At 36.8% G+C, this 17,888-nt stretch overlaps 1 protein-coding gene across 1 annotated transcript in view; it reads left to right on the top strand.

Annotated features, from left to right (window-relative positions):
- Positions 1-9,919: 9,919 nt before the first annotated feature.
- Nmdar1 (NMDA receptor 1) overlaps positions 9,920-17,888 on the top strand; it is a 36,282-nt gene continuing 28,313 nt past the window's right edge. The window contains exons 1-3 of the mRNA XM_065221751.1: positions 9,920-9,995; positions 10,890-11,066; positions 11,130-11,252. Coding sequence (XP_065077823.1) covers positions 10,920-11,066; positions 11,130-11,252 — 270 coding nt within the window. The 5' untranslated portion in view covers positions 9,920-9,995; positions 10,890-10,919. The remainder of the gene's footprint in view (positions 9,996-10,889; positions 11,067-11,129; positions 11,253-17,888) is intronic.

Here is a 17,888-nt window from a genome sequence, read left to right as displayed (position 1 = left end):
GTAATCATTCACACTACTACACACAAGATCATGCATGTTACGCTTGGCTGTCTTTTTTTGTAAATTTATTTATTTGTACAGGCTCTAAAGGCGAATACACTTTACAGAGCCAAATTATCTTTTGCGTTATACATTATTAATGTCTTAAATCTAAAGTTAAAGGAATCGAACCGAGTACTCGCGGTCGTCTCGAGGTAAGTGGAGATTTACAGTTTCATGGATGGGGAGAGAGAGAAGGAGGTTTGAAATATGATTTACGATACAAATATTTGATTAAACACATGAACTTATTCCTATTCAACTTGATATCCGCAATGTGTTTCTACTATTATTACAAAACAAACATTAAAAAAACCACACACACACAAAATACAAACTAAACACAAGGTTAATCAAACTTACAATCTAAGGTTAATTTTCTTCAAGAAAACATATATGAGTTTCATAAACTCCAGATCGCGTCTACCCAAAATATCCCGAACTGGAACAATAGATTGTCTACCTCGAGCCCGAAGGGAATCATATAGCTCAGATCTGACTCCACGATGCTCAGCACAAGACCAAATAATGTGATCGGCGTCTTGGTATCCTTGTCCACATTCACAGAGATTGCTGTCCCCCAGCCCAACAAGGAACAAGTGAACGCTTAGCGACTATTGATTGGACATGAGGCGAGACATCACAAGAATTAAGTCTCGACCCACCTCCAATCCTTTGAACCAAGGAATCTTCGACACCTTAGGGATGATCGAATATAGCCATCCCCGAGTAGCACCTTTCATCACAATAAGTTACAGCAACTTGTTTATGACTGAAATAAGTCGTATATAAGTTTCTACAATTGATTTGTTACAAGCGTGCTTCTAGGGTCATCCCAAACACTCTTCACTCCATTTATGTTGCCAGATGGCGAGTGACTGTTGACGATAAATGAAGAAAAATTCATCGTAGGCGATTTGTGAATCGTAAATATCGCCTTCCATAGCACCCACCTTTGCAAGCGAGTCCGCCTTCTCATTGCCCGGAATCGAGCAAAGGTGATTACAAAAGATCTTAAAGATATAGCACTTAGAAGCTCTCGTATTTTAATGAGAAAATACGAGGAGTGCTTTACTGGCCTCATGGAGCGAATAGCCTCGACAGAACTGAGACTATCCGTAAAAATGAAGTAGTGATTTGGTGCAAGTGAGGTGATAGTTTCTAGCGTATAATGTATTGCCGCCAGCTCAGCAACATATACGGAACAAGGCGCTATGAAATTCGTTAAAAATACCAAATCCAGCGGACGCCTCTATTAATGATCCATCTGTGAAGAACGATCTTGCGGAATCAACTTGGCCGAACTTTGCAGTGTATAATGACGGAATAATCATGGAACGAGGATATTCTGGGATTCCGCGAATCTCTTGCGTCATAGATAAATCAAAATTAACTGAATTGCCGAAGTCGGAGAAGCATACATGATGAGGATTATGCTGTGAAGGGCTGACATCCTGTGTTATGTACACGTAGTACAATCACATAAAACGAGTTTGAGGGTTGAGCTAAAGAAGTTTCTCAAAGTTTGCAATCACCAGTGGGTTCATAACTTCACAATGGGTGAGGAGTCTGAAGGACAATTCCGAAAACCGATCAGAGAGTGGCAACATGCCCGCCAACACTTCAAGACTCATCGTATGAGTCGAGTGCATGCATCCTAACGCGATACGAATACAGCGATACTGGATCCGTTCCAGTTTGATGATGTGCGTTTTAGCCCCCGACTGGAAGCAAAAACTACCGTACTCTAAAACCGATGAAATCGTTGCCCAGTACAACGTTAGAAGATCTTGCGGATGGGCTCCCCACCACGTTCCGGTAATTGTACGGAGAAATTTCCTTTGTTAGCATTTCCGCTTCAGATACTCAATGTGGGATCTCCAGGTGCATTTTGAATTGAACCAGACCCCAAGATATTTGAAGGACATATAATGAGTGATCGGTTTACCCAAAAGTTGAAGCTTTGGTTGTGCTGGGCTATGCTGAGCACTCCTCGCTCTCGTTGTTTGAAGACCGGTTACGCATCCTTTGCGCCTCGCTTAGCTGTCTGTTTTACTAGAAGCAATGATATTGCGAACGAAATCAGTGCGACTTGCACAAGCTACTGCTCGTTTCTGATGTTGTATGCGTGTGAGTCAGTAGTAAATGCAAAATTAAACGATTTTTCCCATGCCTTGTAACGACAATATACAAAATCATGCATTGGTGCTGGCATTACAGCCCGGATAAAAATATTATAAACGCGGACCTTAGTTTTCAGGTGTTTATTGTTTTTATGTAGCTTTTTAATGTTAGTTTATTGTTTTTTTTTATGTTTTGGTAGTTTGAATTGAATTGTATTGAAGCATAGCCATACAACTTATTGTATTTTAATCGTTTAAGTTAAATTTCTTATTGGCTTCAACAACTATTTGCTATAAAATAAATAAACAATGCATTTGTAGTGAAAATAATTTTTTTAAATGTTATAACAATAATTTCCAATGAACACCATAAAATGAATATAAATTTTATTGATGAAATTAGAGTTGCTTCCACTCAATTCGCTATGAAAAATGTTTTATTGATTTGTGATCACATGTAGTGATGATATTTTGTATTGGTAAATTACAATCTCGAGGTTGGAAAGTGTAAGTTTGGCACATATAGCCTGTAAATTTCGCTTTCAGAGAATCACAATGCGATTTATTATTAGTTCAAATTTAGTTTATTAGTGACTATATGCATAACTATTAAATGTAAAACAATGCAAATGATATCTACTTTCTATTGATGCATATAACATTGCCATATTATCAAGTAAATTATAAGTTATAAACGAAAAGAGTAATCACGTGTCAAAAATGTGCGTGTTACGTCACCTGTTTTGGGAATTATTGGGAACCATAATCTCAACCATAATGACCTCTGAAATTTGTAATGAAAACCCAAGTAACCAATAAGTCAAGTAAGTGACCCTTTCTGCCTTATACAGGCCTCATCAAAACTTACAAAACCTAGTATAGCCGTTGCTCAGCTGTATATAGCCAAAAAGCGGAACAGCATGCCCATGCTACCTTGGGAAGTGCACTAAAGTTTAGAGGTGTGATGTGAAATACTAATTTGTAATTTACTGATTCGGAATAAATATTATCGTTGACTTATATGACCTTATTTCTTCAGAGTTGTAACCATCACTCATCGATCTGAATAAAAATCCCTTGTTTCCCAGATTCTAAGTTCGGAGGCACGACAAAAAAGGTCACCTGGAAGAGTAAATAGTCGAGTGTTTCCCCATCCAGCGATCGTATATAAGGCGGTGGCCTTCGATCGTTCTTGATTCTTGATCGTCCCTTGGACACAAGAATTTCCGATTTTCATCTAGAGGCGAACATTCCAAAATTACATTTTAAAATTGATGACATAAAGACTAGGTTTGTGCAGAAATGCAGCACTTCTTAACATGCTTTGATTAGCAATTTGTAAATAGTAGGTTAGGTGTATATAGTAATCGTAAGTTACTTGTAGTTGTAAATAGTAGTTATAAGTAGTCATTTTCAATTCCAAACAAACCAATCCCACCAAGGTGGGAATACTCTAAACAGGCCCGATAGGATTAGGGACTTAAACAATAATTATAAAAAAATTCAAATAAACTAAAGATGGAAAAACACGTCTGTGTCACTTGTGAATTCGAACCACACAAATACAAGAAATAAACATCATTGAAAGTAAAAAATTTCGGCATTCATTCCACTATCAGACGGTGAAGCGAACGATAGTCGTTTGGCAAAGCAGCAGCAGCAGCTCCGTGGTTGAAGTTTCCCCAACCAGCGATCGTATATAAAGCGGTTGCCTTCAACTCAGCAAACCGCACCCAAATTAGTTGAAAGACGTAAACACGTTAATTAGAACAACTAATTAAACAAAGATGAAGAGCCCTTCAGGCTAATCAATTGTAATGTAAGAACAATGGAAAATAAACGTAATTTTACTACTAGGGTAGGTGTTCTAGTAATAGTGCTGTACCTATAGTTGCGGTATGAGGGTTGTGTCGGAATAGTGTAAGAAAACTGGATAAGGTTATTTTTCGTCGATAGCTCTCCTAAAATAAAGCAGATTTGCATTTTTCAAACTTAATATTAGCCCAAAAATTACGGATAACAATTTATTTTCCTTAAGATTTTCACCTATTTGCACCTATAGTTGCGGTAGTGTTCCTATAATAGTGGAACCTATAAGGGATGGTCCATTAATTATGTCACGCAAATTTGGCCCATTTTCAACCCCCCCTCCCCCCTTTGTCACATTTTTTGTATGGACCTTAATTTTTTTTGTATGGCTCGTCACAGTTTTCAAAACCCCCCCTCCCCCCTAAATGTGTGACATAATTAATGGACGACCCCTAAGAAAACAATGCGTTCCACTGTTATAGGAACCAGAGTTAGCAACTACCACTACTACTGGAACAGTGTTCCTATTAAGGGGGGAAATACAAGTAACACGTCAAAAACTCGACGATTTTCGGATTTTTTGTGAGCAAATGAAACAACGCAAACGTTTGGGGTTTTTTGCATTAAATTGCTTAAATCTTCCTCTACATTGGAGATTTTTTTCATTGATTTGTGACCTCTTTGGCTCCTTGGGGTCACATCGGAAGGATGTCGCCTCCGGTGGGGATTAGTAATTGGCGGGCGTTCTTGAGACCTGAAAAATGAAGAAAACTTACTTTTATCAATTGGAACTTATTCAGAAAAGATTTTTGTTCTATGTGAACTTCTAAAACCCAAAAAAGAAACGATTTAAAAATTAAGAAAAAAATATCTGAAAAAAAAGTTGATTTTTCACTGTTTTTTTCCACTTTAGGCATACCTGAAAATTATTCATTGTTACTTTTTTCATGATATCACATAGAGTAAAAATTCTATTTCCATTAAGATGCACCAGATTTCAAGTCATTTGGATGAGAACTTTTTGAGTTATCTTTCCCGCCAATTTGGAAAACACCGTTTTGAGAAAAACGCGTTTAAAGTTTTGGGTTGTGTAAAAACATGATTTCTGGAACTTACGGTTAATCGGTGATACCGGGGCCATAGATCACTCCTTCCTCGTGCTCGTAGAACTTAAAAAAAAGTTACTTGATTTTCTCCCCTTAATGGAGGACAAGTTTTCGAAAAATGTATACAATTTAATTACGATGTAATATTTTTCTAGCAAAATACAGATTGAAAGCTATAGTTTGACGTATAAAACAAGTACCGTAAAACGGGGTATCTTTGATAATGCGGGTAACTTTGATAGTATAATATAAAGATGAAATTTACTCGCTGCACTTTTTCCAAATTAGAAAAATTGGTTCCATATTGTAGCTTAGGGTATTTCCGTTGATATCTTATATAGTTTTTATATAGTATGTGTAACATATTTTACAAACATATTTTAAAAAACTATCAATGTTACCCCGTTTTACGGTACGTACATCGTTTATTACATTTTTAACAAATAAATTGTCTAAGTTCCTCCACTACTGGGTCACCCACCCTACTCCGAATTCATTTCACTATTGGACGGCGAAGCGAACGGTAGTCGCTTGGCAAAGCAGCACAGCAGCTCAGGGGTCGAGGTTTCCCCATCCAGCGATCGTATAGAAGGCGGTGACCTTCGACTTTTTGGCATAGCAGCAGCAGATATCCCCGCCCAAAGCGAACGGTTTTCGGATTCCACATTCGGACGGCATCCTGGCAAAGCAGCATCAGCATCATTGGGGTCACACACATTCTGTGACAATACGAAGAACGGATCGCTATGGAACATGGTGTTCGTCAGAGCACACGGCTACACAACCAAAAATCACGACATAAAGTTCATTTGTATTCACTTTCATTGAGCAGTACAAAGCCAATAGAGTTTTAAAAGGCAGTTTTAGTATGTACCAGTTCTTTTCAATCCAAAAATATTCAAAAAGATTGCATGATAGGAAAAAAGTTGTAATTTTCAAGAAAAAATTAAATCTTAAACTAAACCAATTTTAATTTTGCAACGCAGTAAAGAATATCAATCATTGTTATAAAAAAATCAAATTACTTCAAATAAAGCCAGAGAACAGAGAGAAGGAAAAAGTTCACTCAGTTGAATATGAAGCCTAGTTACGCTGGCTCAAAGCTGACTATATTTTGCCAACATGTTATGCCAGATTATTTTTTTTTTGCATTAATAAAAAAAAACTTTAGTTGTATTTAAACAAACAATTCCGGATGAAATTATACTGCATTTTTTTTTTCGATAATATTTATTCATATAAATTCAAACAAAGATTCGTTTTGTTTTAATAAGCCACTTTTCAATTGCAACTATTGTAAAAATAACAATATTCTTTTATTAAGCCAACAATAGTTAGTTTTAATTAAGCATTTGTTGTGTCCTTTCCCCGGGCGTAACGCTTGAATGCAAAAATAACTACCAACCATTCCCTCGTTTTCACCCGGAAAAAATGTAAACAATAACACAAAACTGTTCTCGTTTAAATTCAGCTCTTTCCCGCGTTTCACGTAAATATTGTTTTAAGCTGTGAATTTCGGGTAATAAGGGCAAGATTTCCGAAAATATTGAGACTTGAGGTAAGTAAGTATGCTGCAGTTGCTAAATATAAACAGTTTGTCTTTTTGACGTAGGATTACGTCTTCTGGCAACATATTGGGGGTGCAATTTCAAAATACCAAAATCGACCGCATTGCGAAAAGAGGTCAGGTTTTGACCACATATAACTCTGTCAATAGCAGATGGATTTAAATTCTAAACAAGCCAATCGATTAGATAGCTAAATTTCGAATCTTCTAAATTTAACACTACATTAATTTTCAATAGTTCATTACTGAAAATTACACAAATGTCCAACTATTACAATAGTATTAAAATTATCACCGATTGCCTGCAAACAGTGCAGCACAGATTTCAAAATCGAATTCAATAATGTCTCCCTGAACGTTGCTTATTCAATCACCGTGTGTGGTGGTGTCCAGTCGGTGTCAGCAGCAGCAGTACTTTCGGCGCTTACCGTTGAATATTTACACAACGAAAGGCTGCCCGCAAGCAGCGAGCTGCAACATGAGCGTCCATTCACCGACCATCTATCAGGCTCAATCGAATAAATTTTACAGAGCCGAGTTATTATTTTCGTAATATATTATTAATGTCTTATATTTAAAGTTAAAGGAGCTGGACCGAATACACGCGGTTGTCTCGAGGTTAGTGGAGATTTACAATATTTTGGATGGAAAAATGTTTAAACTAACATACCATATATTTTTAAGGCACCCAATGTTGCAATTTCAGAACCAAAAGTCGGTCGCGGCATGAAAGTGGTCTGATTTTGATCCAGAGATGATGGATTTTAATTCAGAATACGCAAATCGATAGGAAATTTTTCTACGAATCTGTTAAAATTAAGGATTTATGATTTTTCAAAATGTCACTATTGAAAATTGTACAAATGTGCAAGTGTTGCTATGATCATAAAATGGTCACCGATTGCCAGCGAAAAGCGCTTCCCTTAACACAGATTTCAAATTTGCATTCCATCCGGTCTCAACGAACGCTGTTCATTCAATCACTCCAATACACAACGAAAGGCTACCCGCAAGCAGCTAGCTATCAAGGCTGCCCTCAACCGCTGATCGGATTCAGTTGCTCGCCCTGAGCCGCTGTGGGCCATCTATGCCGAGTGCGCCACCCTCGTTCCAAATAACATACAGCTCGTCAGCAGGTGTTGTACATCCTAATAGCTCAGCATTATTCAACCATCACGACAAAACGGTTCTTTTCAGGACCACCATAAATTATTGTTGTTTAAGAGTAAATTTTCATTGACCGTTCGCTCGCCTTGCTGCCAGCCACATCACCCCCAAAGCTCTTTGATAACCAAACCAAAGTATTGAAGTGGTACATGGTACATAACAATTCTCGCATTGATTCCAAGCACTGAGCATGCCAGACCGTACCTATCTTTATGCATTTTGTAGCAAAATTAAAGCACCCTATTACGGGAATAATGTAAAAAAAAATCTTGCAGAATTCTCTTAATAGAAGAGGCTTAAAATATGTATAAAATAGCATAAACGTAGGTACCGTCCGGTAGGTTCAGATTCTGTGATTGATGTGTTTTCCTTAATACATATTTCATTTCCGGACATCGGATAAATTTCCACAGCATTGTTTTAAACCGGTTTCCAAGCTTCCAACCCATCGATCCTTTCAGGACTACAAATGACTGATAAAGGAGTTAACTAAAGACTAAGAGTTTGTATCCAAGATATACGTCCAGGATAGGCTTGTACTACATGGACATCGACAGAGCACCTCACAAACAGAACTCTCAAATAGCTTCCTAATTTCAACCTATCGAACATTTTCTCTGATAACGAGTTAAGGAATCAATTTAATGTATACTATACTTTTGCTGTGACATCAAAACTGCCTTTCGTAATCCTACACGGGAACAAATCCAATCACCAAAACGAGAAAAATTACTCTTGATTTCATGAACATAGCGTGTTTTCATGTTATGAAAATACACCATGAATAATATTCATGATATCATGCGCTATTTTTGCGTAACGCAGTCAAGATTCCAAAAATCATGAATCATCCTAGTTGAAACCATGAACTAAATTCTATCAGTTTTTAAAGCCAAAACATGTAAAACAAAATAAAGTAAAACGTCAGACTGGATTCGAACCAAGAACATTGGGATCATTAAACCCATACTTTAACCACTAGACTTTCAGAACTTGTATAAGGATGAAGGCAAAAGGCGTATAAGAGCTACCTATATAGTGCATTTTATGAATACGGTTTGCCAGGTACGTGTAACGCTTGTAGCGGTCATGATTCCGCTGTATTATGAAATCATGAATTTCCATCATAAAATTGTAGATCATTGCTATGATTTCATGGCGTGGAACGTTTTTTCATTTCATGAAAATGGAATCGGATTTCTTCCCGTGTACATCAAATCTACGGGCATGTTCTGGATACAACATCTTACTTTTTTTTCTTTGATTTGTTTTTCCGTCGATCTTGTTTTCCGTGCTGAGCACCAATGCTACCGACGCCAGGGAGGTAGCTTTCACACCTGAAACCTACCTATCCGCCCATCAACTCATGAATCGAGGACCAACGGCTTTACTTCCCTTCCGAAGGAATGCGTGATCAGAGATTTTATGCCTCAGGAATGTTTTATAAATTCAATTGAAATTCTGTTTGTTACAAAACGAAAACAAAACATAAAAATAATCGCAAATAAGTATGATTGAATCAACAAAAAATCTCTTTTAAAAACAGAATTTTTTTTTTTACCGAGCTGCCAAATTTGACAGCTTACGACAAAACCATGAAAGCTCTTGTAAATTCTAGAAGGTTTTCTTTTTGATTTAACAATCCATGGATTGGAGAAGCAAAAATACTGGATTGTTGAAACAATAATGATTTCTTTTTGCAGCCAAACAAAATGGAATTCTTATTGATTTTACGTCAAATATTATTACGTTTAAAATATTTTTTTTTTCTGCGTGTGCGAGATAAGCATGCTTGTTTCAGATAGACCTGCTGCCTTATATTTTGAAACGATTTTTTCCACGACCAATTTTCAGTAATTACATACTTTATGCCAACGATTATACCCTTTCTTTGTACGTAGATAAATGTACGTAGAATAATTAATGGAATTTGCTTCAAATCTTAGTACTAGCGGTGCATACACCCTAAAACATAATATAAAAATTGGTGTATCTCTACTTCTACACATCAAACAGAAATGTAGGTATATTTATTTGTTGTGCAAGAGCGACAATATCTATTGATTTTATGACTTGCCAGAAGGTGGAGCTGCGCATGCTTAAACATTATGTCGTGTGTCAGTGTTCTTAGATCTTCATGTTTTGTCAACCATTACAGCGTGTGCTGCTTATTTACAGTCCAAGGTAAGTTTAAATTTACGTTTTAATAGAAAACTTTCATTCTAATTTATTAAGGAAGTGATTGTGGTGGTGCAGTGGTACAAATAATAACGCATGTAAATGCAGACTGTTCAAAAGCATTATTGTTCATTTGTTTAGTACTTTTTCAAAGGGTGGGGCAGAATACTAATACTAAAAGGGGTTCAAAATACTCATCAATTAAGTTTGAATTGTCTTACCGGAGTAAAAAAATATTTGTGCTACTAAATCTCGTGTCTTGTTGTGTCTACCTTCAGAAAATTTGGCTACTTAGCAAAGGATATCAATGCTTCATAATAAAAATAATTATTTGCAAATCACTGCTAGAATGAATCTCGATATAGCAGATTATCCAATATTTAGGGAAATAAGTAGAAAAAAGTCGTTCTAACCTTCATAGTTTGAAAGTTTGACCGCTAAAAAAATGAGTAGATAAAATGCGATCTGTCAATATCAGTTGTTCTCGAGGGTGGTGGGAGAGGTGCAAAAACAAATCGGCATCTTACCAATGAATGTTGTTGTTTTGATGATAACACGTGCTATCACCATGGCTGCCAGATTATTTGCTTCCTAAATTTTGCTACAATCAGACGTTTACTGATTAAAAAATATAATCAAGATTATACTAAAATTGCTGTGCCACTGACAAATATCAAAAAATTAAATAAAGTAATTTAACACTCATCTAATTGACCACACTGAGCTATTAAAATACGAATTGCATGTTAGCAAAAATGTAAATAAAACTGAGTGTATTCTACTTTATAACTTACAACCCCAAAAAAATAAACATCTCAACTGATGAAAAAAAATAAGGCAATACGTTTCATAATAAGCGTAAAGGCAACATTAATCTGCTTAGTTTTTCTTTAATTTCAGGCGCACCACATGTAAATTTTGTGTCGAAAAATGGATTACAAGCTAGTTTTACTGCTTTCCTTGTTGAGTTTGGAAGTATCCTCACAAAAAGCAGGTGGAGACTATCCTTCGTTCTTCAATATAGGAGGTGTCTTAAGCAACAACGACAGTGAGACTCATTTTTCAATGGTTATTGCGGTAATGATAAAAAAAAAGTTGTTCATAATCAGAATTTTAATTTAAAAAATTATCAATTTTCAGCATCTCAACTTTGATCAAACATTTGTACCCAGAGGTGTCACCTATTACGATAAAACAATCCGCATTGATAAAAATCCGATCAAAACAGCTTTGGATGTTTGCAAGCATTTAATTTCACGAAGGGTAAGTATTTTTTGTTAAGCAAAGAAACTACTACATACTTTGTACCAGTGTTAAAAATGCCCGAAAATGTTTTTAAACGCTTTTGCATCGCTCAAAAGTTCTCTGGTGAGTGTGACTTTCGTCGGCTATCTATTTTTATTCGGCAACCTTTCCATTTGTGTGTTGTACAACTGAGCTATTATCGGCAACTCGAAACCATTAGCATATTGAAGTGCGTAAGTTTCATTATAAGAAAAATCCAGGTGTTAGAATGCGTTTGCTTAGTCGTAAGATTAAGGCTAAAATACTAAGAAATCATTTGAGAAAATCCAGTAAGATTAATGTTACAATTTTTGTTGTCGATAAAAGTCACTGCCTGTCGAAGCCGTCATTTACGCTAACAAATTTTATATTTTCCTTGCTTTGCTTAAATAACAACAAATTTTCAAAAACAAAATTATGATTTTTTTTTCTCATAAAAAATTAAATTTATGCACGTAAATCTTCATGAAGAGCATTTTGAGTGAGGTGTGCTATTTTTTAAGTTTCATTGAAAATCCTCAAATATTTTGGCGCTTCCAACTTAATTTTGAATTCCAATATAATTTTTAGGGTTATTAGGGTTGTTTTCTCATGAAACATTAGGGCAACTTTGTTTTTTAAGGCAAGATTAACGTTTATTTAGAAATCTTTGTGAGCATTTTTTCCGTTTGTAGGTTCCTTTTTATGTGTGTAAGGTTTTGATTTGTGTAAAGTAGAAAACTTGTTTTCGATAAAATGCAAAATTCACACTGTCGTGGTGCAAACATGAGGTATTGAATATCAATTAACTAACATTAGGTAGAAATCTCTGCTGGAATAAACATATTGACAAAGAAAAAGCAACAAATGCTTTTTGGTTCTGTAAAATAACATTTCGATAAAAATGGGGTCTGAAGCCAACTATGGTATACAAGATATACTCGGCTATAGTTAAACCCAGAAGCATCTATGGGTCACTTATCTGGTGGCCAAAAACCAAACAGAAAATGGCTCAAGTCAAACTGAACAAGCTACAAAGGCTTGCTACCATTCGCGCAACTGGATCAATGCGTAGCACTACTACTAGCAATTTTGAGTAGGACTTTGTCTGTGATTTCTATATGGGGTAACACTTTGTGAAAACCGAAAATGGAACATGCAACAAAATTATGAAAATTTTTGAACGTTAATAACTCAGCTGCACCTAAACCAATATCAATAATTTTATCACCAATCGATCAGAAATATTTCTACGCATCTGCTAAATTTAAGACTTTATCATTTTTCAAAACGTCACTATTGAAAATTGCACGAATATGCAACTGATGACTATGATAATTAAGATTTCAAAGTTGAATTCTATCCGGTCTCACCAAACGGTGGTTAGACTGGCCCACAAAAATAAAAATTCTTATTTTCCACGGGCCAACCTCTAGATTTGTGCCTTTAGCTGAGAAAACCATTATCTGAAAGTTTTAGCTCATTTGGTTGAAGGATGAGATAACGCTTTTAGTTTGAATTTTGTATGGGGATTTTGGTTAAAATACATGAAAAAATGACACTCCTACACTCTATCGATCGTAAAAAAGTTTCTTTATTCTCGATTTGATTCAGAGTTTATAAAACTTGTAGTTTAGTTAATCGTTAACAACTTTGCTGAAAATTGGATCATGAATCCAGTTAGTTTTATTGGAATATTCGCTTTTGAATGTATATGAGCATTTTGTATATGAAAATTTCAACCAAATCCCTTATATAAACATTAAACCAAAAGCACCAGTCCGTGTTACGCCAAAAACTGCTGAAACATTCAGTGAGTGGTTATCTCACCTACTGACACGAGTCTGTATTTTGGCCTGTGGAAAATTGTTGTTTATTGATTTATTTGATAAGACTCAAACGAATTAACTTTACAGAGCCGAGGATTCTTGGTCACTATACAGTACATCTTAAAACTATAGTCAAAAGGTACAACGAAAACATCTTAGTCCTTGTTACTTTTTATGCCCTTTTAATAGTGATAAGTACTCGGGTTCTTATTTGATTTTGAAAAGGAAAAAAAAAAGTTAGTTTTAACTATGTGATTCCTAATCTTCTATTCGTGGTTCCCTAGTTTGCAAAGGTTAAGTCTAAGGTTCTGTAGTATGGTCATTATCGTTGTCATTGCTTAGTTTTGTTGCTAAGGATCCAATTTGGACTGATAAAGTTGCGCACCCCGCGCTATTGATTTTGTGTGTGCCACAGTGAGCTGTGGCGGTAAAATTTCATTTTATGTTAGCTTCCTCTGTATATTAGACTGGCCCACATTTATATGGGGGAAATTTTTTATATTTTTTTTCAACGCCCCAACCCCTAGATTTGTGTCATTCGGTCAAAAAACCACTCTCTAAAAATTTCAGCTCATTCGGATGTAACACGAGCTGGCGGTTTGCTCACCTAAAGGCACAAGTCTAGAGGTTGTCCCGTGGAAAATTAGAACTTTTATTTTTGTTGGCCAGTCTACTGTATATGTCTGCTGCTTATAGTGTTCGCGTTTGATTTGGCTTGGTAAAATGGATGTGTGTAAGGTCTGCAAGGAGTCTATTACTATTAGTGGGCATCCAGTTACATGTGTAGGTCCGTGTAATGGAACGCAAATAGCAGAGAGTGCAAATGTTTGTTTCAAGTGTATTTATTGTCTGTCAGATCAAATTTGTGACGAGCAGAACGTTTCGGTTTTCAAACATATTGACAACTTTTACATATTTATTGCGATATCTTAATTTTGACTTTTTAAGTAGTCAATGTAGAGATCGGAGGAATACTGATCGCTCATGCCCACTATTTTCACGCTTCACTTACAACAAGTTTAGTGTTGTGATTGAAGTTGATGTAGATACGTATAAATATTTGTTATGTGCGAAAAAGGTAAATGTAGGGTTTTATCGGCACTCGATAGTTCCCGCGATCAATGTGTTGAGATGCTTCAAATGTGGAGAATTTGGGCACAAGAGCATGGATTGCAAAAATTGTGATAGATGCTCTAGGTGCAGCCAACAACACAAAACTTCGGAGTGTACGTTAACTGTATTGAAATGTATTAATTGTTTGAAAATGAATAAATAACGTGAAATGTACTATATCGATGGTAACTGGTCTTTGGCATTACAGTTGTACGTGGCATGTATACGGGTAATTATGGTGTTTTATATCATTCTCCCAGTTGTACTGACCAGCGTTTTGTTGAAGTTTTAGAAATCTGGCTCGAGACATTTCTTGACACTAGTAAAGCAAATATATTATTTGTTTATTTGTTTATTGAAAAATTTACCTGCAAATTATTGTCTAAATGAATAAAACTTAAACTAAATAGTTACGCTCAACGGTACGGAAAAGGCCAAGTAGCCGATGACGAATATGATACATTGAAGTCGAACATATAAGAGAAGTTGTTGAATTGCCGGCTGATTGCTCACCCTTAATGGTTCGATTCCCAGGAGACGGCAACGCTCCTCGTAAGTGGCAAGTTCGTTGGGTCACGCCAATTGAGGAAACTAAGAGCATATCTCACAATCTTGCGTTGAACGGATTCAATTCTAGTGCTCCAGCTAGCAAACCAAACAACTAAACTTGACTCCAATTAGGATCGCACAAGTGGGCAGTAAAGTGACCTGACGCATAGCGGGTCACGGAACTCGTCGGCAATTTTGAAAATAGAGCCCAATTGTCGATTAGCTCTGGAGATGATGTCATTGTAGTGGATTCTGAAAGTGAGTCTGCAGTCCAAGGTAACGCCGAGATCCTTTATGTGCTCTACACGAGCAAGACAGCGTCCATAGAGAACATAGTCAAACATGATTGGTTACATTTTTCGTTGCTTAGACGCATCAAATTTCTTGAGCACCAGTCAGCAAAAATACCTAACATATTCTGGAGATCCCAACAGTCCGAGAGACTTTTAATAATTTGGTTGATTTTTGCATCGTCTGCATACAAAACACGGCATCCGGAAGGTATCAGAAAGGCGACGTCGTTTAAAAATATCGAAAACAGTAGCGGTCCTAGGTTACTGCCTTGCGGAACTCCCGAGTTGAAAACATCCAATTCCGACGCGCTAATTTTAACCCGTACATAGCGATTCACAAAGTAAGACCGGAACCAATCCACAGCCGATGATGGAGCGCAAAGTATCTCCAGCATGGCCAGCAAGATATTATGGTCCACCGTGCCAACTGCAGCTTTTAGGTAGATCTAAATAAGCAGCATCGACTTGCCATCCTGAATCCAAGCAAACAGTTAGTTTCGTGGACACGGAGCGCTTCGGGTTAAAGCCGTGTTGTTCTGTATTTATATATTTTTGGAGCACACGAACAGAGCATCATTTATGATAATTTCGAACTGTTTTGAGCAGGCACACAGGGAGGTGATTCCACGATAATTTGCGACATTCTGATTATCTCCTTTTTTGTAGACTGGGAACAGATAAGAAAGTTTCCAGCGGCAGGGAAACTCACATTGCTGTGCCGAGAGATTGAATAGCCTGGAAGGCAGAGATTGGCTACACAACGTTTAAGAACTGATGAAGGAAAGCCGTCAGGTCCGGCGGAGAATGAGAACTTCAGTTTTCGTAGTTGGTTGGAAATGCTAACATGAAGCATTAGTGTGATAATTTATTAGCTAGAGAATAATCTTTAGAAGAGAGTAGGTGGATAGTTCCGTTAGAGTACGGCAGTATGAGAATTGAATAGAAGTTGAAAATGAGCGAAGGGCCATTAATGCGACAGTTTTTAAAGTTAGACGCACATCTTTTACCTAATCCGTACGATGTACGCGGAGACTTGAAGTATGTTTTTAAAGTTAGACGCACAATCGCTAACTTCGCGTATGAAGTAACATAAAAACACTTTGAATGTAACAACTCAAGGCGGGAGTTGGTACAGCACGCAACAACCACCCTACTGCTTTCTCTCTGAGATGATCACGTTGGTCATGACGAGAGGAGCAACACAATAGTTGGGTAAAGAAGAATTGCATTATAACACACCATCGACTGGAAATGCTCTCGCAACGTGGGGCTTTAGGTAGTGATGAAACGTCGCTAGAACTATTCCACAGCCACAGTCAGTTTATGAGCAAAAGAAGGACGCACATTTTTTGCCTGTAGACTTGGAGACATACTTCAAGTCTCCGCGTACATCGTACGGATTAGGCAAAAGATATGCGTCTAACTTTAAAAACTGTCGCATTAATGGCCCTTCGCTCATTTTCAACTTCTATTCAATTTTCATACTGCCGTACTCTAACGGAACTATCCACCTACTCCCTTCTAAAGATCATTCTCTAGCTAATAAATTATCACACTAAAGCTTCATGTTAGCATTTCCAACCAACTACGAAAACTGAAAATCGCTAACTTCGCGTATGAAGTAACATAAAAACACTTTGAATGTTCAGTTTTCGTGTTGCGGCTATCTGTCTTCTGAAATGCGCGGAATATCGAAACTAAACACGTCACATGGCATCCCAACAGTAGCATCCAGCGCTTGTATCGGTGAAGGGAACACTTGCTTGAAATGACGAGCAAACAAGTCATATTTTTCTCTTTCGCTATTAGCCGAGTCATTCCCGAGAAACATGGAACAAGGTAACCTGGATTCCTTCCGTTAGGAGTTGACAAACGATCAAAAACTTTTTGGATTCGTGCGAAGGTTCGCTTCCGTGCGTCTCACGTGTCGATTATAGAGAAAACGATTGTAATTTCGATAACTTCGACTCGCAAAATTGAACAGTCGTTTGTAGTACGGCGAGCGAGAGCTACAATACTTTCGGAGGGTAGCAGAGAGTTGACGTTTTAGCACGCGTAGGTGTGGGTTAGACCATGGAGGCTTTGACATCTTCCAGTGCAGCACTAAAAAAAAATTGACAGCATCATTCACGCTAGCGGCTGTTTCGACAAATTTCCAATCATCAATTTCCGCAAGCGCATTGTTCAATGCAACATAATCGGCTCGGCATTAAGTCCAAAGAGTAGCATTAGTTGGTGACAACTATAATTCGAATCATTTGAAGCGTTTAGCTGATTTTTTTTTTCAATTTAATACAAACAGTAGATGAATATACGCGTATTTCTAGGCACAGTATAACTTTAATTGACCACGTTTATTTCAATTTTAATTCCATTTTGTTCAGTTACGGATACTGATTTGAAAATAACTGATTATGAGACCTTAGTGATTAATGTATCAGATAGAATAAATAATACCGATGATTTAGTAAAATTTGAGTGCTGGAGTAAATATTCGAAACAGACTGTTTCGAATCTTGTTGAAAGAAGCGTGAATTTTCCATTCGCGGCCCGTAATTTAGATGTTGATATAGCTGTTCTAACTAACGCTTTGAAATCGTGTACTAATCAATTAGTTGAGTAAAAGTTTGTTTTTTTGAAAAACTCGAACGGCTGGTGCAATTTGGATCTTTTACGTCTTAAATGGAAAAGGGACAAATGGCACAAAAAGTTTTGTAGATCAAATAGTGATAGTGGAATAGGTACACAATCGCGCGTAATAAATATTCACAATCGATATAAAAAACTGGTTGTGAATATGTCCAGAAAAAAATTGATCAGCATCAAAACAACAGCAAAGAGTTATGGAAAAT

Source organism: Ochlerotatus camptorhynchus, unplaced genomic scaffold, assembly GCF_037179485.1.
Source record: "Ochlerotatus camptorhynchus isolate MF236.1 unplaced genomic scaffold, CSIRO-AGI_Acam_v1.1 ptg000148l, whole genome shotgun sequence".
NCBI lineage: Eukaryota > Metazoa > Arthropoda > Insecta > Diptera > Culicidae > Ochlerotatus > Ochlerotatus camptorhynchus.
This window is presented reverse-complemented; position numbering and strand designations above follow the sequence as displayed.